Source organism: Bombina bombina, chromosome 4 (genome assembly GCF_027579735.1).
Source record: "Bombina bombina isolate aBomBom1 chromosome 4, aBomBom1.pri, whole genome shotgun sequence".
NCBI classification, from domain to species: domain Eukaryota; kingdom Metazoa; phylum Chordata; class Amphibia; order Anura; family Bombinatoridae; genus Bombina; species Bombina bombina.
The window spans coordinates 1,037,894,921-1,037,919,601 of NC_069502.1; the positions used below are offsets into that span (position 1 = coordinate 1,037,894,921).

General features: G+C 38.6%; 1 protein-coding gene across 1 annotated transcript; it reads right to left on the reverse strand.

Annotated features, from left to right (window-relative positions):
* On the reverse strand, window positions 1-24,553 carry LOC128657747 (uncharacterized). Its single transcript, XM_053712156.1, has 4 exons — window positions 24,424-24,553; window positions 3,640-3,818; window positions 1,088-1,147; window positions 1-704 (listed from the first exon to the last, which is right to left on the reverse strand). The coding sequence occupies exons 2-4, from the start codon at window positions 3,797-3,799 to the stop codon at window positions 265-267; spliced, it is 660 nt and encodes a 219-aa protein (XP_053568131.1). The 5' UTR covers window positions 3,800-3,818; window positions 24,424-24,553; the 3' UTR covers window positions 1-264.
* Between the last annotated feature and the right edge of the window lie 128 nt (window positions 24,554-24,681).

The following is a 24,681-nucleotide window of genomic DNA, read 5'->3' on the forward strand; positions in this document are numbered from 1 at the left end:
TTAAGAAAATTTACACTTTATTACAAATATTAGAAAGAGGGCTGCCAAATCCAAATAACATTTATTTATATATTGTGTGTGTGTGTATATATATATATATATATATATATATATTTATATATATATTAACAACTCACAAACATTTAACAACAAAAACAATGTAAGTGCATTTTCAAATCCGAGGTACATAGAGGGTGAGAGGGAGAAATAAAAAAAACTATTATATTAAACTTCAATCTATGTGTCATGTGATGGAACATTGTGTTAATGTTGTAGATAAATAGCGTCCAAAATGGATTCATGCATGTGATCCATTGCCTGGCGCTGTTCTTTGTTGACACGGGCTAATGCCCTGTCTATATGTCGATGCAAATCATTTCTCATATTTTCAACAGCTTTTGTCAAATTTTCGGTTGCTAGTAAATTTTCAAGAAGTAACTCCTCTGTCCGGCTATACCGATTTTGTGTTTCCTGTTCTGTTGGCTTGTCTTGTTCCGGTTGAGGCGGTTGATTCTGCGCTGTCTGCCCATGCTGCTCATCCTTAATGGGGGCATAATGTTTGCTTGATGGTTGGACAACGCCCACAGTTGATGATGGTGAGAAGCATGTTTGATCAATATTTACTCCACCACTTGCCTCTACAGTAATGACTGGTGAATGCAGTTCACTGGTATGGCTTCCCCCTGCAGACATGCCTCGTAGTTCTGAAATAGATGAAACAGTAATCAAATGTTATTATTTTGTTGTAACCAATGGATTTGTGGACATGTTGTACAGACATAGAAAGACTCTCCCTAAAAGTTTTCTTTCATAATATCTAAGAAAAAGACAGCAACAGACTATCCACAGACTTTTATTATACATTATTCGCTCAAAAATATTTTAATATCCAGGATGGACATATTTTAGTTCTCTGTCAAATCTAATTAAAATGTATATTCAATTTACAATTTTTTTTTAGAAATATTGCGTAATAAATCATTTGTAGCTGATGGTTTTTGCTATAGTAAAGCCTTTTTTTAAATAAAATGTACAGATAATTATTGCCGGTCCTGTTTGTTTATATTTTCAGTTTGTTATAACTCACGTCGAGGAGTAGTGGACATTTCTCGACTTCCAGAGGCTGCTACTGGTGGGATACGAGTTGCTGTTAAAGATAGTATAAGATTAGCCCAAGCCAAGGTATACTAAATTATACATAATAAGTTTGTATGAAGACATCAATATTTATTTTGAATGCAAAAAAAATTGTTTTAAAAAAAAAAAAAAAGGTAAAGCATATTGTCCTTCAATCAGACAGGTTAATTTTTCATCCAGAAAAAAAACATTTTTTTAACATCAGTTCCATTTCAAGGATTAACACAGCACTCAAATAGAATATGTATGAAATGTCAACCTATGGGATTGGACTATATCATTTGACTTATTTTTACCCCCAAAAAAATTTATTTCCACTATTTATTTATGTATAGGTTTTATTTTGTATGTCAATTTGTATAAATTGTTTGATTTGAGTCTTATTTTTAATAGTTTGAAAATGTTGTACATCATTATATTTAGATTCCATAAATAAAGAGTATATTTACAAAATAGTAAATAAAAAGGTCCATAAAAAATTAGAGAAATGCTAATTCGAGACTAAATTTGAAAAAAAAAAATAATTATCAAATGATTTTCGAAATGATGCTGAACAGGCAGCCTATGTATACTATAATACATGACGTGTTATTTGATCATGTGCATTAGTAAATCTTAATAAATTAGTAAATTACATCATTTTCATAACCTACTGCTATCACTTCATAAGGGTTTTTAGTCAAAAGCTAATAAGTCTATACTCTTTTTCATAATAAACAGTTTTGGAAATAAATACATTTATAAACAAACAAAAAATTTCATGAAAAGATGAATAGTGTGCCATACATTTGGCTGAGAATGGTTAGCTGATAGTCTCAACAAGTGGATGGATGGCAGAATCATTATCAGGCTGATGAAAGTCAGTAGATGAAAATCGTGATACAATGGATAATAAACCAAATATTTGACTTTCAATATTTTGAAAGCGCAGGAAATGTAAAGCAGCTTTATAAATTTATAGTCCTATCATAAGATTTGTTTGGTTGTCTTCTTATTGTTATTTTATAAATCAAGAATGTAAGCAAGAGATATTCAGCTATGCATGGTTTTGAAACAAAAAAAATACCCGGGGACCAGGCTTACATTATTGGTTTGAAAAATAAAGATAATAATAGAACAAAGAAAAATTGAGTATCAAATAATTGAGTAGATTAATTTGCTGCTCTAGCAGATTCTAGTATGAAATCATTAAAGAAAAATGTTGGGTTCATTACATCTTTAAGCACAACACTTGATCATGGAAACTTGGCAAGAAAAAGGTAACAGGACTAAGGAACTGGGACAGGGTACTATTTAAATGTAATACTCTGGGAGTAAAAATTTACTCTTCAATCCATGTTTTTTTTTTTTTATTAAAAACCAGAACTAGGCTGAGGCGTGCTTGGGGCTGATCGCCCGGCAGAGTATTTTTGGTGATCTGGAAAACATCAAGATGAAGAGACAGGTAAGTCTAACACGTGTATTAGTGAAGCATAGTTATTAGTGATGAATGATTTATAATTTCAAAGAAACCTATACAGGCCAGGTAGTGAAATATATACTGTATATAAAATGTTGTCCGTCGGCCAAAATAGGCATTTAAATGTGATGGTCAATTTTTTATATTTTAAATCATTGAAGTCACATTACAGAAAAAAGGATGCAAAGGCCACAGCGTCTAAAATTCAGGTATTGGTGAGGTAGGGAAAGGCAAAATAAATGGCCTTGGGAGGGAAAGAGAAGAAAGGTGACATGAGGAAAAAAAGATATAGGGGAACAACAAAGGAAGGGGCATAACGGAGTGAGGGGAACACAAAAGGGCCATGGTGAGGGAGAGAGATGATATATATATATATATATATATATATATATATATATATATATATATATATATATATACACACCGGTATATATATATAATAACTAGTATTTATATAGTGCCTTTCTCCCAGTGGGACTCAAACTCTTGAAGCGCTTTTCCAGCGCTCGCTCTCAGAATTAACCAAATCGGCAGGTGAATAGTTATAGTTGTTATTATTAACAAATGTAATGGTACTCATTTGAGCGACATCAGAAGGATGAAGGGCTGAGTTGGCCCTTTAGGGATTTGAACCTGTGACCTTTGGATAGGCTTTTGTAGTCAGGGCATCTTGCCAATTGAGCTACCTCAACGGCCCTATATAAAGTGTGATTTTGATTCTGTCATATACAACTATGCCAGATGAATTCATCTTCCATATACACAATTCACATACACAAGAAATGTATGTGGATGATGGAAGTTGAGTTATGACATATGTGTATGTAACTATGTATGCTAGAATGCAACTCCCGTCATACATGATCGTTGCCTTACAGATATGGGTCTTTATTTGTTTTTAAAAAAAAATCTGGAATAGTAAATTGAAATAGCTAAAGGATAAATCGATTGTCTTGTCTTCCACTTTATTCCCTTGTATTTATTTTTTTATTTCCATACCCACGCAAAGTAATAAAAGTAATCGTATATTTCATTTTACTTACCAGCTCTCTGTTGCCTGACAGATTTGTCTGCCCTACTTGCACTCCGGACACCTGTGACAACAGCCTCTGGAAGTAGTTTGTCCTGGACCTCCTTCTCCCAAATGTTAAAACGCACCTTCTTTGATGTGTTGTGCATGATTGACATTTTCCTCTTGACCATCGCCCTGCAATCAGAATACCTAGAAATCAAATAAAAACATTTTTTTGGTTAGAAAATTAAAAAAACAGAATTTATGCTTACCTGATAAATTTCTCTCTCTTACGATGTATCGAGTCCACGGATTCATCCAATACTTGGGGGATATTCTTCTTCCCAACAGGAAGTGGCAAAGAGAGCACCCACAACAGAGCTGTCTATATAGCTCCTCCCCTAACTCCACCCCCCAGTCATTCGACCGAAGGTTAGGAAGAAAAAGGAGAAACTATAGGGTGCAGAGGTGACTGAAGTTTTTTAATAAAATATACTACCTGTCTTAAATAGACAGGGCGGGCCGTGGACTCGATATATCGCAAGAGAAAGAAATTTATCAGGTAAGCATAAATTCTGTTTTCTTTTGCAAGATGTATCGAGTCCACGGATTCATCCAATACTTGTGGGATACCAATACCAAAGCTTTAGGACACGGATGAAGGGAGGGACAAGACAGGTACCTAAACGGAAGGCACCACTGCTTGTAGAACCTTTCTCCCAAAAATAACCTCTGAAGAAGCAAAAGTATCAAATCTGTTCAACAGAAGCCTCATTTTTAAAAGCCCATGTGGAAGCCACTGCTCTAGTAGAGTCAGCAGTAATCCTTTCAGGAGGCTGTTGGCCAGCAGTCTCATAAGCCAAACGGATGATGCTTTTCAGCCAAAAAGAAAGAGGTTGCAGTAGCCTTTTAACCTCTCCGCTTTCCAGAATAGACAACAAACAATGAAGATATTTGATGGAAATCTTTAGTTGCTTGTAAGTAGAACTTTAAAGCACAAACCACATCTAGGTTGTGCAACAGATGTTCCTTCTTGGAAGAAGGATTAGGACACAGAGAAGGAACAACAATTTCCTGATTGATATTCCTATTAGAAACAACCTTAGGAAGGAATCCAGGTTTGGTACGCAAAACCACCTTATCAGCATGGAAAACAAGATAAGGTGAGTCACACTGTAAAGCAGATAATTCAGAAACTCTTTGAGCCAAAGAGATAGCTACTAAAAACAGAACTTTCCAAGATAGATGCTTAATATCTATGGAATGCATAGGTTCAAACGGAACCCCTTGAAGAACTAAATTTAAACTCCATGGCGGAGCAACAGGTTTAAACACAGGCTTGATTCTAACTAAAGCCTGACTAAACGCCTGAATGTCTGGAACATCTGCCAGACGCTTGTGTAAAAGAATAGACAAAGCAGATATCTGTCCCTTTAAGGAACTAGCTGATAATCCCTTCTCCAATCCTTCTTGGAGAAAAGACAATATCCTAGGAATCCTAATCTTAATCCATGAGTAACCCTTGGATTCACACCAATAAAGATATTTACGCCATATCTTATGATAGATTTTCCTGGTGACAGGCTTTCTAGCCTGAATCAAGGTGTTAATGACCGACTCAGAGAAACCACGCTTTGATAAAATCAAGCGTTCAATCTCCAAGCAGTCAGAAGCAGAGAAATTAGATTTGGATGCTTGAATTAGAAAGTCCTGCCTCATCGGCAGAGTCCACGGTGGAACGGATGACATGTCCACCAGATCTGTATACCAAGTCCTGCGTGACCACGCAGGTGCTATCAAAATCACCAAAGCTTTCTCCTGCTTGATTCTGGCAATCAGACGAGGAAGGAGAGGAAAAGGTGGAAACAAATAGGCCAGGTTGAAGGACCAAGGCACTGCTAGAGCATCTATCAGTACTGCCTGGGGATCCCTTGACCTGGATCCATAACAAGGAAGCTTGGCGTTCTGACGAGACACCATCAGATCTAATTCTGGTGTGCCCCATAGCTTAATCTGTTGGGCAAATACTTCTGGATGGAGCTCCCACTCCCCCGGATGAAAAGTCTGATGACTTAGGATATCCGCCTCCCAGTTCTCTACCCCTGGGATATGGATTGCTGAAAGATGGCAAGAGTGAGTCTCTGCCCATCAGATTATTTTGATCACCTCCATCATTGCTAGAAAACTCAGTGTTCCTCCTTGATGATTGATATAAGCTACAGTCGTGATATTGTCCGACTGAAATCTGATGAATTTGGCCGCAGCCAGTTGAGGCCACGCCTGAAGCGCATTGAATATCGCTCTCAGTTCTAGAATGTTTATCGGGAGGAGAGACTCCTCCTGAGTCCAAAAACCCTGTGCTTTCAGGGAGTTCCAGACTGCACCCCAGCCCAGTAGGCTGGCATCTGTCATTACTATGACCCACTCTGGCCTGCAGAAACACATTCCCTGGGACAGGTGAACCTGTGACAACCACCAGAGAAGAGAATCTCTGGTCTCCTGATCCAGATGTATCTGAGGAGATAAATCTGCATAATCCCCATTCCACTGTACGAGCATGCATAGTTGCAGTGGTCTGAGGTGTAGACGAGCAAATGGAACTATGTCCATTGCCGCTACCATTAGTCCGATTACCTCCATACACTGAGCCACTGACGTCCGAGGCATGGAATGAAGAGCTCGGCAGGTGGTTACAAGTTTTGATTTCCTGACCTCCATCAGAAATATTTTCATTTCTACCGAGTCTATTAGAGTCCCTAGGAAGGAAACTCTTGTGAGAGGGAACAGAGAACTCTTTTTTTATGTTCACCTTCCACCCATGAGATCTCAGAAAAGCCAACACGATGTCCATGTGAGACTTGGCTAGTTGGAAAGTCGACGCTTGAATTAAGATGTCATCTAGATAAGGCGCTACAGCTATGCCCCGCGGTCTTAGAACCGCCAGAAGGGACCCTAGCACCTTTGTGAAAATTCTGGGAGCGGTGGCCAGCCCGAAGGGTAGGGCCACAAACTGGTAATACCTGTCCAGAAAGGCGAACCTGAGAAATTGGTGATGATCTCTGTGAATAGGGATGTGCAGATATGCATCCTTTAAATCCATGGTGGTCATATATTGACCCTCCTGTATCAGTGGCAGAATAGTCCGAATAGTCTCCATCTTGAAAGATGGGACTCTGAGGAATTTGTTTAGAATTTTGAGATCCAAGATTGGTCTGAAAATTCCTTCTTTTTTGGGAACCACAAACAGGTTTGAGTAAAACCCTAGCTCTTGTTCCGCTTTTGGAAATGGGTGAATCACTCCCATGGTATGTAGGTCTTCTACACAGCGTAAGAACACCTCTCTCTTTGTCTGGTTTGCAGACAATTGCGAAATGTGAAATCTCCCCCTTGGGGGGGGGGGGGGGGAATCTTTGAAGTCTAGAAGATATCCCTGGGAAACAATTTCTAAAGCCCAGGAATCTTGAACATCTCTTGCCCAAGCCTGAGTGAAGAGAGAGAGTCTGCCCCCTACTAGATCTGGTCCCGGATCGGGGGCTACCCCTTCATGCTGTCTTAGAGACAGCAGCAGGCTTTTTGGCCTGTTTACCCTTGTTCCAAGCCTGGTTAGGTCTCCAGACTGACTTGAATTGAGCAAAATTCCCCTCTTGCTTTGCAGCTGGGGAAGAGGAAGAGGGACCACTTTTGAAATTTCGAAAGGAATGAAAATTATTTTGTTTGGTCCTCATTTTATTTGTTTTATCCTGAGGGAGGGCATGGCCTTTCCCTCCAGTGATGTCTGAAATAATCTCCTTCAGTTCAAACCCGAATAGGGTCTTTCCTTTGAAAGGGATGTTCAAAAGTTTAGATTTTGACGACACATCAGCTAAAATGGCAAAACCTGAATTCTTTGCCGCTAATTTAGCCAGTTGAAAAGCGGCATCTGTAATGAAATAATTAGCCAACTTAAGGGCCTTAATTCTATCCATAATATCCTTTAATGGAGTCTCCATCTGAAGAGCCTCTTCCAGAGCCCCGAACCAGAAAGAAGCTGCAGTAGTTACAGGAACAATGCATGCAATAGGTTGGAGAAGAAAACCTTGATGAACAAAAATTTTCTTTAGGAGACCATCTAATTTTTTATCCATAGGATCTTTGAAAGCACAACTGTCTTCGATAGGTATAGTTGTACGCTTAGCAAGAGTAGAAATAGCTCCCTCCACCTTAGGAACCGTCTGCCACGAGTCCCGCATGGTGTCAGATATGGGGAACATTTTCTTAAAAACAGGAGGAGGAGCGAACGGAATACCTGGTCTATCCCACTCCCTAGTAACAATGTTTGCAATCCTCTTAGGGACCGGAAAAACATCAGTGTAAACAGGAACCTCTAGGTATTTCTCCATTTTACACAATTTCTCTGAAACCACTATAGGGTCACAATCATCCAGAGTCGCTAATACCTCCCTGAGCAACAAGCGGAGGTGTTCAAGCTTAAATTTTAAGGCCGTCATATCAGAATCTGTCTGAGGGAGCGTCTTACCTGAATCAGAAATCTCTCTCTCAGACAGCAAATCCCTTACCCCTACTTCAGAACATTGTGAGGGTATATCGGATACTGCAACTAAAGCGTCAGAAGGCTCAGCATTTGTTCTTAAGCCAGAGCTATCACGCTTCCCTTGTAACCCAGGCAGTTTAGATAAAACCTCTGTGAGGGTTGTATTCATAACTGAAGCCATGTCTTGTAAGGTAAATGAAGTAGACGCACTAGAGGTACTTGGCATCACTTGTGCGGGCATTACAGGTTGTGACACTTGGGGAGAGCTAGATGGCAAAACCTGATTTCTTTCTGTTTGAGAATCATCTAGTGCTATATTTTTAAGTGCTACAATATGCTCTTTAAAATTTATAAACATATCAGTGCAAGTGGGACACAGTCTAAGAGGGGGTTCTACAATGGCTTCTAAACACATTGAACAAGGAGTTTCCTTGATGTCAGACATGTTAAACAGGCTAGTAATGAAACAAGCAAGCTTAGAAAACACTTTATTCAAAGAAAAACAACACTTAGAAAAAACGGTGCACAAATTCTGCAAAACAGTGTAAAAAAGCAGTAAACTTTTCGAAATTTTTACAGTGGATACTTAAAGCTTTAGTTAGATTTCCCCAACAGTCAAATAAACGATTAACCCCTTAATGCAAAAACCGGATTGACAAAAAGTCAAAAACCGGAAAAAAACGCTCAGCACCTTGCCACAGCTCTGCTGTGGTGCTTACCTGCCCTTAGGGATAAATTTTGTGGGGAAAATACTTCCTTTAGGCCCTCAATTACAGCAGGACCCTCCGGTGTAGCAGCTTGAAGTCTTGTCTTGTAAAAACAACTGCGCATCTGAAGCGTGAAAATAGGCCCCTCCCACCTCACTCGATGTCTGTGGGGCCTAAAAGAAACACACTAAAGTGTTTATAAACTAGCCATGTGGGTTAATAACCCTTAAATAAGCCCAAATGAACCTCCAAAGTCCCTAAAAATGTTAATTCTTAATAAAAAACATTAGCCTTTCTTATAAGTGACAACCAGTATTAACTTAGACCTTTATGCAAGCTGGTAATTCCATACTAAGTCTCTGAATACAGCTTACCCTTCCCTCATGGGGATATTGTCAGCCTTTTCTAGAATTATCACAGTCTGTCTAGAAAAAAATGACTGAACATACCTCAGTGCAGCTTAGCATGCAAACCATTCCCCCAACTGAAGTTTCCCTGTACTCCTCAGCCTCTGTGGGAACAGCAGTGGATCTTAGTTACAAAGTGCTAAGATCATCATCCTCCATGCAGAAATCTTCATCCCTTTTCTGCTAGAGAGTAAATAGTACACACCGGTACCATTTAAAATAACAAACTTTTGCTTGAGAAAATAAAAACTAACATTTTTGTCACCACAATCACTTTACCCTTCCTTATTGCTTAGAGCTGGCAAAGAGAATGATTGGGGTGGAGTTAGGGGAGGAGCTATATAGACAGCTCTGCTGTGGGTGCTCTTTGCCACTTCCTGTTGGGAAGGAGAATATCCCCCAAGTATCCGTGGACTCGATACATCTTGCAAGAGAAAATAAAAAAAATAGAAAAACTATAATGACTTTATTTAAAAATAAAGATTTCTTACAGGTTGCATCTGATTCTTAACATCAAAAGAATACCAGAGGAGCTATTGGAAATTACTGACAGTGCCTGACCGGATTCTGAATCAGATCAGATATTTTTAAATGTAAAGGGACATGAAAAGAAAACCAAATATTTTTCATGATTCAGATAGATATAATTTTCAATAAATTTCGAATTTACTTCTATTTTCTAATTTATTTCATTCTCTTGGTATCATTTATAGAAGGAGCAGCAATGCACTAATAGTTTCTAACAAAACACATGGGTGAGCCAATCAAAATTGAAATATATGTATATGCAGCCAACAAATTAACAGCTAGAAAATAGCTTCTCTGCTGCTCCAAAGCTTGCCTAGAATGATCAACAAATGATAACAAGAGAAGGAAGATAATTAAATAATATAAGTTATTTGGAAAGTTATTTAATTAAAATTGAATTATCTATATGAATCATGGAAGAAACATGTTGGTTCATGTCCTTTTAAGTCAATTCATTTTATAATTTACTTCATTTATATAAATGTACAGTCTTTTTATGTAATAACTTCCTGAGCATGTGCAGAAGCTCACAGGGTATACATATAGTATGGGATTGGATGATATCTGTCACATATACAGGGGACGATAAACAAAAAAAAAATGGTATAAAAAAAAATATATACATTTTAATTAAGTGTTAGAATTGCATTCTCCAAACACACTCTCCACGCCTGCAGATCCCAAAACGAGGCTTGTGACAAAAAATGAGCAGTGACTAGAATAGTCCATCCAGACTTGGCTATGGGGGTGCTAGGCTGTAAAAACGGCCAGGAGGACGATGATAAACATAGCAAAGAAAAAATAACAGCCACACTAATAAGGCACCAAGGATAAGGGCTGATAAAAACAAAAATTTATTGGAACAGTTTAAAATAAGGTATGTGACAGGCAAACATCCTGACTAGTTTCGTGCTCACAGGAGCACTTAATCATAGGATGTGTTTGCATGTGCAAGCCCCCTATTTAAAGGGACAGCATGATCAATTAAATTAAACTAAATTAAAAACATAAGTACATATGTACATAAAAACTGACGAATTCATATATATAAGTCATCTACATTACAGTGGAGAAACAGAAAACACTTAATAAACCTAAATAAAAGAAGATAGATATTAACAATACTGCATTAGCACAATTCACCTGAAATAAATGCAATAAATTTCATCTTCATTCATATGTATTTATAATTATGTTCCTATTCTGTTGGTTTTCATATATCTCATTAATGAACAAAGTAACCTTATGAAATCAATATGATTAGGCTGCATCATCATATGTTATGACCCCATAATAAAACAAATCTTGAGATAGATATATATATATATTATAGACCTAATTAAGGGGTACTATATATTAATATTCAACACACTAACGGCTAGATTTGGAGTTTTGTCGGTAACGACCCGAAAAACTAACGCCGGCTTTTTTCTGGCCGCACCATAAAAATAACTCTGGTATTGAGAGTCCACATAAAGGCTGCGTTAGGCTCCAAAAAAGGAGCGTAGAGCATTTTTAACGCAGCTTCAACTCTTGATACCAGAGTTGCTTACGCAAGCGGCCAGCCTCAAAAACGTGCTCGTGCACGATTCTCCCATAGGAAACAATGGGGCTGTTTGAGCTGAAAAAAAACCTAACACCTGCAAAAAAGCCGCGTTCAGCTCCTAACGCAGCCCCATTGTTTGCTATGCGGAAACACTTCCTACATCTGCACCTAACACCCTAACATGTACCCCGAGTCTAAACACCCCTAACCTTACACTTATTAACCCCTAATCTGCCGCCCCCGCTATCGCTGACCCCTGCATATTATTATTAACCCCTAATCTGCCGCTCCGTAAACCGCCGCTACTTACATTATCCCTATGTACCCCTAATCTGCTGCCCTAACATCGCCGACCCCTATATTATATTTATTAACCCCTAATCTGCCCCCCACAACGTCGCCTCCACCTGCCTACACTTATTAACCCCTAATCTGCCGACCGGACCTGAGCGCTACTATAATAAAGTTATTAACCCCTAATCCGCCTCACTAACCCTATAATAAATAGTATTAACCCCTAATCTGCCCTCCCTAACATCGCCGACACCTAACTTCAATTATTAACCCCTAATCTGCCGACTGGAGCTCACCGCTATTCTAATAAATGTATTAACCCCTAAAGCTAAGTCTAACCCTAACACTAACACCCCCCTAAGTTAAATATAATTTACATCTAACGAAATTAATTAACTCTTATTAAATAAATTATTCCTATTTAAAGATAAATACTTACCTGTAAAATACATCCTAATATAGCTACAATATAAATTATAATTATATTATAGCTATTTTAGGATTTATATTTATTTTACAGGTAACTTTGTATTTATTTTAACCAGGTACAATAGCTATTAAATAGTTAAGAACTATTTAATAGCTAAAATAGTTAAAATAATTACAAAATTACCTGTAAAATAAATCCTAACCTAAGTTACAATTAAACCTAACACTACACTATCAATAAATTAATTAAATAAACTACCTACAATTACCTACAATTAACCTAACACTACACTATCAATAAATTAATTAAATACAATTCCTACAAATAAATACAATTAAATAAACTAACTAAAGTACAAAAAATATAAAAGAACTAAGTTACAAAAAATATAACAAATATTTACAAACATAATAAAAATATTACAACAATTTTAAACTAATTACACCTACTCTAAGCCCCCTAATAAAATAACAAAGCCCCCCAAAATAAAAAAATGCCCTACCCTATTCTATATTACTAAAGTTCAAAGCTCTTTTACCTTACCAGCCCTGGACAGGGCCCTTTGCGGGGCATGCCCCAAAGAATTCAGCTCTTTTGCCTGTAAAAAAAAACATACAATACCCCCCACCCAACATTACAATCCACCACCCACATACCCCTAATCTAACCCAAACCCCCCTTAAATAAACCTAACACTAAGCCCCTGAAGATTTTCCTACCTTATCTTCACCCTGCCAGGTTCACCGATCCGTCCTGAAGAGCTCCTCCGATGTCCTGATCCAAGCCCAAGCGGGGGGCTGAAGAGGTCCATGATCCGGCTGAAGTCTTCATCCAAGCGGGAGCTGAAGAGGTCCATGATCCGGCTGAAGTCTTCATCCAAGCGGGAGCTGAAGAGGTCCATGATCCGGATGAAGTCTTCTATCAACGGCATCTTCAATCTTCTTTCTTCCGGATCCATCTTGCAGACCTCCGACGCGGAACATCCTCTTCTCCCGACGCCTACTAGCCGAATGACGGTTCCTTTAAGGGACGTCATCCAAGATGGCGTCCCTCGAATTCCGATTGGCTGATAGGATTCTATCAGCCAATCGGAATTAAGGTAGGAATATTCTGATTGGCTGATGGAATCAGCCAATCAGAATCAAGTTCAATCCGATTGGCTGATCCAATCAGCCAATCAGATTGAGCTTGCATTCTATTGGCTGTTCCGATCAGCAAATAGAATGCGAGCTCAATCTAATTGGCTGATTGGATCAGCCAATCGGATTGAACTTGATTCTGATTGGCTGATTCCATCAGCCAATCAGAATATTCCTACCTTAATTCCGATTGGCGTCGGGAGAAGAGGATGTTCCGCGTCGGAGGTCTGCAAGATGGATCCGGAAGAAAGAAGATTGAAGATGCCATTGATAGAAGACTTCATCCGGATCATGGACCTCTTCAGCTCCCGCTTGGATGAAGACTTCATCCGGATCATGGACCTCTTCAGCTCCCGCTTGGATGAAGACTTCAGCCGGATCATGGACCTCTTCAGCCCCCCGCTTGGGCTTGGATCAGGACATCGGAGGAGCTCTTCAGGACGGATCGGTGAACCTGGCAGGGTGAAGATAAGGTAGGAAGATCTTCAGGGGCTTAGTGTTAGGTTTATTTAAGGGGAGTTTGGTTAGATTAGGGGTATGTGGGTGGTGGGTTGTAATGTTGGGGGGGGGGTAATTGTATGTTTTTTTTTACAGGCTGAATTCTTTGGGGCATGCCCCGCAAAGGGCCCTGTTCAGGGCTGGTAAGGTAAAAGAGCTTTGAACTTTAGTAATATAGAATAGGGTAGGGCATTTTTTTATTTTGGGGGGCTTTGTTATTTTATTAGGGGGCTTAGAGTAGGTGTAATTAGTTTAAAATTGTTGTAATATTTTTATTATGTTTGTAAATATTTTTTTATTTTTTGTAACTTAGTTCTTTTTTATTTTTTGTACTTTAGCTAGTTTATTTAATTGTATTTATTTGTAGGAATTGTATTTAATTAATTTATTGATAGTGTAGTGTTAGGTTAATTGTGGGTAATTGTAGGTAGTTTATTTAATTAATTTATTGATAGTGTAGTGTTAGGTTTAATTGTAACTTAGGTTAGGATTTATTTTACAGGTAATTTTGTAATTATTTTTTTTTTTTTAAATATTTTTTATTGAGGTTTAGGCTTGAAGATAACAACATACAATAATAAGTTTGCGATAGTAAATGTGTTTACATCATTCGTCAATAAACAAATCTGAACATAGCAAGGCAATAAAAATCAAATACAACAGAAAGAATAACAATGCCTTAAAATAGACAAGCATCTCAAACCTCAGATTTTATGTATATAATGGCGTAGCTGGCTGACTAGTTAACAGGTCTCTAATAAGTCCATTAGTTTCATGAAAATGGGATAGCACGTGGTAGTCAGTTCTGTGGCCTCTACTGGGCCAAAGAGTAGCATAAAATGAAAATATAATAAAGGGGGGGGGGGGGAGATTCAGCGGGTAAGCACCGCTTATGAAATAGGGGGGATGTGGGGGGGGGGGGCGGAGCCATAGGGAAGACCTTCCTGTGAGGATTAGTCGTGTTTAAAATTTATTTTCATAGGGACAGTTATAAGATGACACAGCCAAATGCCCAGTGTCATTCTGCCAACAAGGGAGTTAAAATAGACAGGTTTGCAGGGGCAGAATATCTATGAGTCAAATAATCCTATCTGGAACAAGCACCTGCTATGCTTAACAATTTCTGCATAGGTATTATGTACATATAGCCTCGGGTCTATCTATCAGAACCAGAACGGCTGAAGTAAAATGTGAAAATGTAAATCATATACAATAACTGCTACCAATATTCATATGGGCTAGGCTATACACGACAAAGATGATATTCAAACTGATATGACCATATAAACTTAGATCTTAGCAGGAGGGTATGTCATTTAAAGACTAAGCAAAGAGAACATACTGTGTGATAAACAAGCATTACTAAACATATAAATGTAAAACTAGGAGTTAAATAGCTAAGCTAGCTTCTAATATTAGATTAACTGAATATGCTGTACATACCCAATAATGGTAATATATATTTATAAGCCTTAAGTAATATCACAAGTGTGTAATATAGTAGGTTAGATTGCTAATATAGTCATCGAATTTTAGCATGAAATTACTGTCTATATATACATATGTAAGTATACAGACCCTTGCACAACAGGTAATAAGAAAAAAATAGGTGTGTGTAACCGTGCCTCAGTTGAAAACTAATAGCAAACTGGAATATGTTACAGAGGCATATAGCACAAAAAAGATAACAGAGGGGCATAAGCTTAGCAGCTACAAGAGATTAAACTATGCTTGAGGTTTTTAGGGCTAATCATGTCAGGCTTAGGACATTACTACTTTACATATATGAGCATGTGCATACAGTTTTTTCAAAAACATGTACAAGCTGAGTAGTGCCCTAATATATCACAAGTTAAGTAGGTGTATGGGGAAGATATGTTGTTAGAGACTTTTACATAATTCCATAGGGAGCATAGTAGACTGTATGGTGGCACAGGATATATAGACACTTAGGGGATAAATAAGTCAAAGGGAGTTGGGCAGACTCATAGTCGTCAAATCTATGTTTCCTGCAGCTGGATATGACTCTTCCTTTCCATATGTTAAGTTGGACTATAAATGTTCAAACAATTCTAAATTTATAACAACCTATGTCAGCCCTGCATACTAGTATAAATTACAAAAGTGGAAAGGTATTGTTAAGAGAGACACATTTTACCCTTCTGCTTCTATGGTCTCTCTGTAGATGTTTGAAGCTTAAAATTCAGATAAACATACAGTATCCCTGGGAAAATTTGTATATGTGAGTAGGCTAGTAACCTAATCACAGCGCAGAAAGAAACTTAACAGTGGGTAAGGCGTTCTATAAGAGATAGAGGGCATATCTATATATCTAATACCCAAAGCTGGAGCTGGGACACATTGCTTACAGTAAAACTATGGAAGAGCTATAAACTTATAAAAGTATGCTAATGCCACCAAACAGTGGGATTGATATTGTCATTTATGCATTAGATTTTCACTTTATAGCAGAGCTGGATGAACATAACCCATAGCTGACATGCCACAGTTATAAAACTACATCAATTCATTTAATGAGAAGCTCTACAGGAAAAACTCTAAGGTTGATACTCATAACAGGTGCAAGATCAAATAACAGTGAACTATAAGACCAAACCTTCCTATCATTAAATGTAATAGCATTTTTAAATGTATTAGGAAGGGGAATAGTTAATACAGGTAGAACCCCTATAACAGAACATGTAAATAAAGCTCGATTTAGTGAGTACACATATCATAATAGCAAGAGCTCTGATATTGAGTACATTAAGGAGTATGTACAATAAAGATATTGGTGAATAGCGTACCAGGTTAAAGCCATACGTCGGTATTTGGAGGGGTATGGGCACTTACAATCTTATATAATTAAGAGGAAGCCATCGGTCTCAGCTGCTGCTGGACTAACAACACAGTAAACAGTTAAAACATATTGTTATTAATGCCAGCTTGAATCTAACATGTGGGAGAAAAATGTATGAAAAATAATGCATCTGTAGGAAACACTGGCCTAAATAACTCAAAAACAGTATGCAAACTATTCATTAGAAATCACACATATTCAATATAGGTCTCTTATAAACATATAGGAGTAAATAACTTGCGAGTACCAACAGGGCAGTAACAGATTACAATCAATGAGGGCAAAAATATTGCGAACTTGGAGCCACAATTGTCTTACTAGGTCTATGGATGAGAGATAATCCCTGTAAAAAGGGTAAACACTGTTCTCTCCAGATTCACCCCACACCGCTCCTGTGAAGCAAGTCTATACCCATTGTATCGTTCGAAAAGGGAAATCTCCACTTGTGGATGGTACTTATCTGCCTTGAAATTTGTTCCTGGTAACCGAACAAGGGTTCTGTCCTGTTAGATGATCTGCGAGTCACAGAGGACTGCCTTGCCGGTCTGTCAATGCTGCTCCGGTGACCATGTTGTCCCTTCTGAGAGCAACTGCCTGTATCCCCAGGAGTGGCATCTATCCGTGCCGTAACCGACTGAGCCTCACTTAGCGGTAGTAGGCTGATACTAACCTCCTTCACTCTGCACATTTCCGCCGAGTGCGGTGTGATAAGTGATCCTGCAGACAGCTCCATAGGTGCAGTGTCACATGATGTGTAATTTTGTAATTATTTTAACTATTTTAGCTATTAAATAGTTCTTAACTATTTAATAGCTATTGTACCTGGTTAAAATAAATACAAAGTTACCTGTAAAATAAATATAAATCCTAAAATAGCTATAATATAATTATAATTTATATTGTAGCTATATTAGGATTTATTTTACAGGTAAGTATTTATCTTTAAATAGGAATAATTTATTTAATAAGAGTTAATTAATTTCGTTAGATGCAAATTATATTTAACTTAGGGGGGTGTTAGTGTTAGGGTTAGACTTAGCTTTAGGGGTTAATACATTTATTAGAATAGCGGTGAGCTCCGGTCGGCAGATTAGGGGTTAATAAGTGTAGGCAGGTGGAGGCGACGTTGTGGGGGGCAGATTAGGGGTTAATAAATATAATATAGGGGTCGGCGGTGTTAGGGGCAGCAGATTAGGGGTACATAAGGATAACGTAGGTGGCGGCGCTTTGCAGTCAGCAGATTAGGGGTTAATAAGTGTAGGTAGGTGGAGGCGACGTTGTGGGGGGCAGATTAGGGGTTAATAAATATAATATAGGGGTCGGCGGTGTTAGGGGCAGCAGATTAGGGGTACATAAGGATAACGTAGGTGGCGGCGCTTTGCGGTCGGCAGATTAGGGGTTAATAAGTGTAGGTAGGTGGAGGCGACGTTGTGGGGGGCAGGTTAGGGGTTAATAAATATAATACAGGGGTCGGCGGTGTTAGGGGCAGCAGATTAGGGGTACATAAGTATAACGTAGGTGGCGGTCGGCAGATTAGGGGTTAAAAAAATTTAATCGAGTTGCGGCGATGTGGGGGGACCTCGGTTTAGGGGTACATAGGTAGTTTATGGGTGTTAGTGTACTTTAGAGCACAGTAGTTAAGAGCTTTATAAACCGGCGTTAGCCCAGAAAGCTCTTAACTACTGACTTTTTTCCTGCGGCTGGAGTTTTGTCGTTAGATGTCTAACGCTCACTTCAGACATGACTCTAAATACCAGAGTTAGAAAGATCCCATTGAAAAGATAGGATACGCAATTTACGTAAGGGGATCTGCGGTATGGAAAAGTCACGGCTGAAAAGTGAGCGTTAGACCCTATTTTGAGTGACTCCAAATACCGGCGGTAGCCTAAAACCAGCGTTAGGAGCCTCTAACGCTGGTTTTCATGGCTAACGCCAAACTCCAAATCTAGGCCTATGTTTGCCTCAATCAAATAATTTGTGTGGACACACATATCAAATAGGACAATTCAAGAACAGTTAATATTTTAACACTTGATGATGTTTCTATAGAGCGATTAATATTTACTCAATAAAATAGCTCAAATCCCATTCACGGTTGAGACCTAAAGGAGATAAGGTTTTTAATTGGTATATCCAATACAATTCTTGCTTCAGCAATAATTTAAGCCTATCTCCCCCTCTTATTGGATGAAAGACTGTCGATAACACGAACCTCCATATTCAACACATTACTCATATGTACAAAATTAAAATGACGTGCTATGGCAGATTCTTTGACATATTCTTTGGAGTCCCTGATATGCTCTCTTATCCTAGTTCTCAATTCCCTAGTAGTGTGGCCTGTATATTGTAGGGAACAAAGTTTGCATTCCAGAAGGTAAACCACATAAGTGGTCCGGCAATTAGCATAGAATTTACTCATAAATTCCTCTCCAGTAACTGTACTTTTAAAACCACTACCAATGTGCAATACGTTACAAGTGATGCAAGGACCTAATCCACATCTATAGGCACCTTTTCTCTTTATCCAGTCACTGCTTTTATTCCTTTCAGCACATACCAAGCTTGGAGATAATCTAGTTGATAATGTAGAAGCTCTTTTTGAGACAAATCTACATTTATCTGTTAAACTCAAAACTGGATCATTTCCAAGCATGTTCATGTTCTTTTTTTAAATGACAAATCTGAAAGAATTGGTTGGAATACTCAGTGGAAAAAAAATATGCTCTCCTGGGTTATAGTCTCCTTCCTTACACAACCCTGAATAAGGTCTGTTTGCATCATATTTTTCACTTCCTCACACGTATTAATAAGATCCTTCCTATTGTACCCTCTATTAGTAAGACGTTCTATAAGAACCCCTGCTTGTTTATCAAACAACTCAGTGGAATTTGTATACCTGCGCAAAAGCATAAATTGACCCCTAGGAATGGAACGTACTAAATGGGGGAGGGGTGACAAGACTGCGCATGCAGTATAGTTTTCCCTGCTGTCGGTTTACGAAAGGTGTCACTGACAATGACACCTCTGTCAATATCACCTCGAAGGGCCAAATCCAAATAATTCACTGATGTTGTTTGTACTTCACCAGTGAAATTCAAATTTAAATCGTTACAATTTAAATACTCAAGAAAACTTTGGAAATTGAAAGGTTCTTTAACAATGAATAAGAGATCATCTATGAATCACATATAAAACAAAATTTGCTCACTAAAAGGATTTTGCACTGTATACAAATATGTGTTTTCCCACCATCCTATGTACAAATTTGCGAACGAGGGGGCAAATTTTGCCCCCATCGCCGTTCCGCAAATCTGCAAGTAGAAATTCTTATTGAACATACAAAATTATGTTTCAACAGAAACTCAATCATCTCACACAAAAACATTTTGTTTTCTTATGAATATCTGGTGTGAGTATCTTCAAGTAACATAATTTCCTTCATTACCCTCTGCTGATATAAATTAAGTGCAGGACCCCTAAATTGAATTGGATAGAAATCTGAAGGGGGTTTGTTTGGAAGTGGAATATACCTATCCTCAGGGCCAAAAGCTCCTTCCAGGCTTCTAAGTTGTTCTAGTGTTATATTATCTTCAAAACTGAGACATGAGTTAAAATGTGTTGTATTTGCCTCAAAACTCTGTGTGGCTTTATTGTGACTCCCAACAGGTGTATTTGTGATACCATCATGTTCACCTTTATCCTGTACAGATAAAAAACTTTTTTAGGGTTAATTTTCTTATAAACCTATTAATATCTAACATTGTTTTAAATGCAGAGAAGGTATTAGTGGGTGCAAAACCCAAATTCTTAGACAATAGTGATATCTGATCAGGAGTCAGTATAAAGTCACTCAGGTTTATAACAGTTAGTCTTTCTTGTGATCCCTTTGTTTCCTGGCTGATTTTCTTCGCTCTTCTCCCGGCTCTTCTGGTCCTTTTCCTAAAGGGACCAATGATTGTTCTTTAACCTTTGTTCGGACCACCAACTCATCACTATCCGTATCTCCATCACCCAATACCTGTAATGACAAAGTAGGACGAGAAGACAGAGAAGAAGAAGGAGGGGTAAGATGAAGAGGAAGATGAAAGGGAAACAGAAAATGGAGCCGAAGCACCACTGCCATCAGAGACATAAGAATCCTGATCAGAATTTTCAGTGGATGAAAAGGCCACTTTTCTCTCTTTTTTTCCTTTTTTAAGATTGATTTAGGAATGGTATCTCCTGACATCTCTTCATCTCTTATTTTTCTGATTCTTTTTGTTAGACGGTGTATCTTGGCTCTTGTTTTGCTTATTACTATTGCTGAATTGGCGTCTCCTCGGTTTTGTTGTTGGCATAATCGTCCAGATCTCTGCTGAATTTATTGCCTTTCCTAGTAGCCAACTCTTGGTCTGATTTCTGTATCTTGGTCTTTAAGGCCACTTTATGCTCTTTATACTTCTCATTTGACTTATGTAGTTTTAGATCGCTCTTGATATTACAAATTTGATCTTGAAGTTTTAATCTCTTAATATTCTTACTCCTATTGGCAATGTCCATTAGGGTCAATGAGCAAGTTGTTAAAGCCTCATTCCATTCTTCACTCAATGCAGGTACCTCTAGGTCAAATGAAGGATATTTCTTTATTCGAAGACCTCTAGGAATTTTTTTAGCATTAATGTAATGTTCAAAAGAAACCACATCCCACATAAGTCGCAGATCATTCAATAGTAGCCTCTCAAATTGAGAAAAAAAGTCCCTTAAGACTGTTGTTAGTCCCTCCTGAATTATCACCCACAGTGAAAATCCTTTAAAAAAACAAACTTTTCCTTTGTTCAATGTTAAAGAGATGTTCTCTTCCTCCATTGTAATGTACTAGAAGCCACAAAATACCTTGCAAAAAAACAAATTATATATATATATATATATATATATATATATATATATATATATACTCTAGAGCGGCTTGCTGTTCACTTCCCGCAGCACAGATCGTGAGACTCATAGAGTCTAGAAGACATCGTCCCAGGGGGCAGGCTCAGGGCCAAACTCCAGACAAGAGGCGCCACCAGTTATGAGGGAGGGAAGCGGGGATATGTATGTGCCTAGTGCCTACAGTACTAGTGTGTGTGTACTGCGCTGTGTATGTGGGTGGTGGAGTGCCTGCCCTAGTTGAACTGGAGCCGAGGACGAGGAGTCAGAGTTTGTCAGTCTGATAGGCGAAGAGATAAGGGCGGGCAATGGGAAAGGAGCAGGGAGATGGTCGCCATTCAGTATGTACAGTACACATGGGGAATGTGGATAAATTGCATGTATTACAGTTGCTTGTTTAATATAAAAAAAAAAAAAAATTTGGGGGGGCATCCCTGAATGGCAGTCTAGATATGTGGTCACCCTACTGTCTGCCCTTAGTGATTCACATTACCAGGATCAAAACAGAAATCATCTGCACAAAATTCACTCCGTTCCGTTATAGCTTCCCCCTCCCTCTCCTGGAGCATGTCAGTAATTGACAATAACAGTGCCTGAACGCTCTACTTAGAGCAGAAAACTTGTGCAGTTTGAAAAAATAAAACTGGTGGGGGGGGGGGGGGAAGGGTTGCCACCCAGCCCTTAAAATACAGAACACTTATAAGTTACACATGCTACAGGGTGTGCAGGGAGGAATATGAATAGTGCTGTCCAGAAACACAATACATGTTCCTCCCTGCATAGTCTGCAACATGTGCAACTCATAATTTTCCAGGAAAACATGGCTGAGGTGGTAACCGGGAAGTTAAAAACATAAGTAATGCACTTAGCATTTGCTGCATAATGTCTATTATATACAATAGACTGGCAAATGAAATCTGTTTACACCCTGACTGAGAAATAAATGTGTCTCACTGCAGCTCACACGCTGCAGGCAAATGTTATATTCCTCTAAGTACTGTATGTAACAGCCAATATGCTGCGTCATGTGACTACTGAGCCCTGTAACGCACGCTGCAATATGGCAGCTTACATAGGAAATTAAGCACTGGCTCAACACTGTATTTCAAAACAATCCCTTTGAAAAGTTTGGGGTAAGAGGAACAGATAAAATAAACAGCAGTGATTATTTTATTTTTATTTATAAGAAAAAGTAGGTTTTGGGGATTATTAGAAGACAAGTGTTAAGGGTCCCTTTAATTGTGATTTAGATGCAGTTTAAATTGTGCTCTTTGCCTGCTTGCAGTTCCAGCAACGTTTACAATGCACCATACATAAAAATCACGATAATAATCAAAACAGATTTTGGCAATTCAAAGTGAAAGTAAAAGTTTAGTTGCAGTTTCTATGCAGTTTAGATTGTGCTCTTCACTTGCATGCAGGTCCAGGCCAGCAACGTTTACAACACACCCGGAGCCAGACTGGGAAATCAGACCAGCCCTGGAAATTTGTATAGACCGGCCCTGCCCCGCCCCCTCCATCCACAAACCCTGCCCCCTTTCACCCCCCCGCCCCCTCCATCACCCCGCCCCTCCACCCCCCCCCCCTCCAGCCAACTATGCCACCTGGTTTTATCCAAGACAGCAAAGCATCTGCAGTAGGACAGCAGCACAATGTGGAGCCACTAGCTGCAACTCTGATATGGGCTTTGCTGTGATAGAAACTGGATGGCTAGGCTACTTTACAGTCACAGTGCATAATCATGATCTTCAATACCTGCAATACATATAAGGACACCAATCCCTTTCAGAATTGTGATCAAGTATAAACTTGCCAATATACTCATACTTGAACAACATCACCCAGCACAGGTTGGTACCTGCGTGGCTAATGAAGACTGATCCTTAGAAAGGAGTAGAATAGATCCCCTCTCTGTCAGTCTGTCACATTGAACCAGCTGTCAGTAAGTTTACTGTTTGATGCCTGGCAATTAGTACATGCAATTATAACATCAAAATGTCTCTTTAAGGGATTGGAATGTAACTAAAGCTCATATTACAGTTTAATCTAAATGCCTTGACAAACTGATTACTGATATCATGGATTTAATAAAAAAACTGTGAGCTTCTTCAAACATTAAAAACATGCAACAACTAAAATGCTATTGCCTGCAAAAGACTAATACATATTTTATTTTTTGATTTTTTTCCCAAACAAGATTCAGCCAGGATACAGTTACATTACTGAAAGCTAACCTTCTGAACTAATATGAAAACAGGCAAATCCAAAATAACAAATAAGTTTCATAGATGTTTATTTATAAAAACATTTATTTATGTATATTATATTCAGACATCCCAACCTGCAAAAACTAATTTCAGGGAGGTGAATTCACCCGCTACTGCGCCGCCACCCCCCCCCACCCCCCTTCCCTTTCCGATTATATAATGGACACCTTGAAACCCTAAATAAGATAGAGACTTATCAATAAAGTAGCTTCCCACTAAAGTCACATTAAAAAAAAGTAGCTTTATTGCACAACCACATACAACAAACCTATTTTCCAGTGATCGTAAGCTTGTTGAGTGCACAAATATTTTAGAGTACAAAGTTTAATTACGTGCAGTAAATAAGGTAGTATTTGTGTTTTATTTTATTAGAATAAGTGGGGGCTTTTTTGGTTACTGATGCATGCTTTAAGGGTTCTATAATGTCCCTGCAACTAAAGGCATTCTTTAAAGAAATACTTTTCCAGATTTGGGGAGATTGCATTCCATTTGCTGGCATCAGGGAGCCTCTGTTACAATCAGGGAGGCTCCCTGAACTTCAGGGAGAGTTGGGATGTCTATATATTCTTCCCTCTCAAGTAGTCAACAAGAGGTTAATCCTTGAGTAAAGGAATATGGGATTTCATTTATGCATAGTTAGATCCAAGTGCAGCCAAATTAAGCAGCATGTTATTTGGGCATAAAATAAACTCACACTGCTTTACTGCTTTGCTGCTTCCCTTGTGTGTCCGTGCAGCTCCGGAGCCTGCCCTGAGCATTTGCAAGTGAGCAGAGTGATTGAACATTCCTTATCCCCAGCAGATCAGACCTGAATTCCTCATGAACGGAAGTGACCAGCATTCGTTCTAAACCCCTCCCTTCCCCTGTCACTGCCTCCTGCTTTGTTCTCTAGTCTTAAGGTGGATCACTCACCCCACATATAAAACACGCTGCAGCATAAATCCAATGCAGG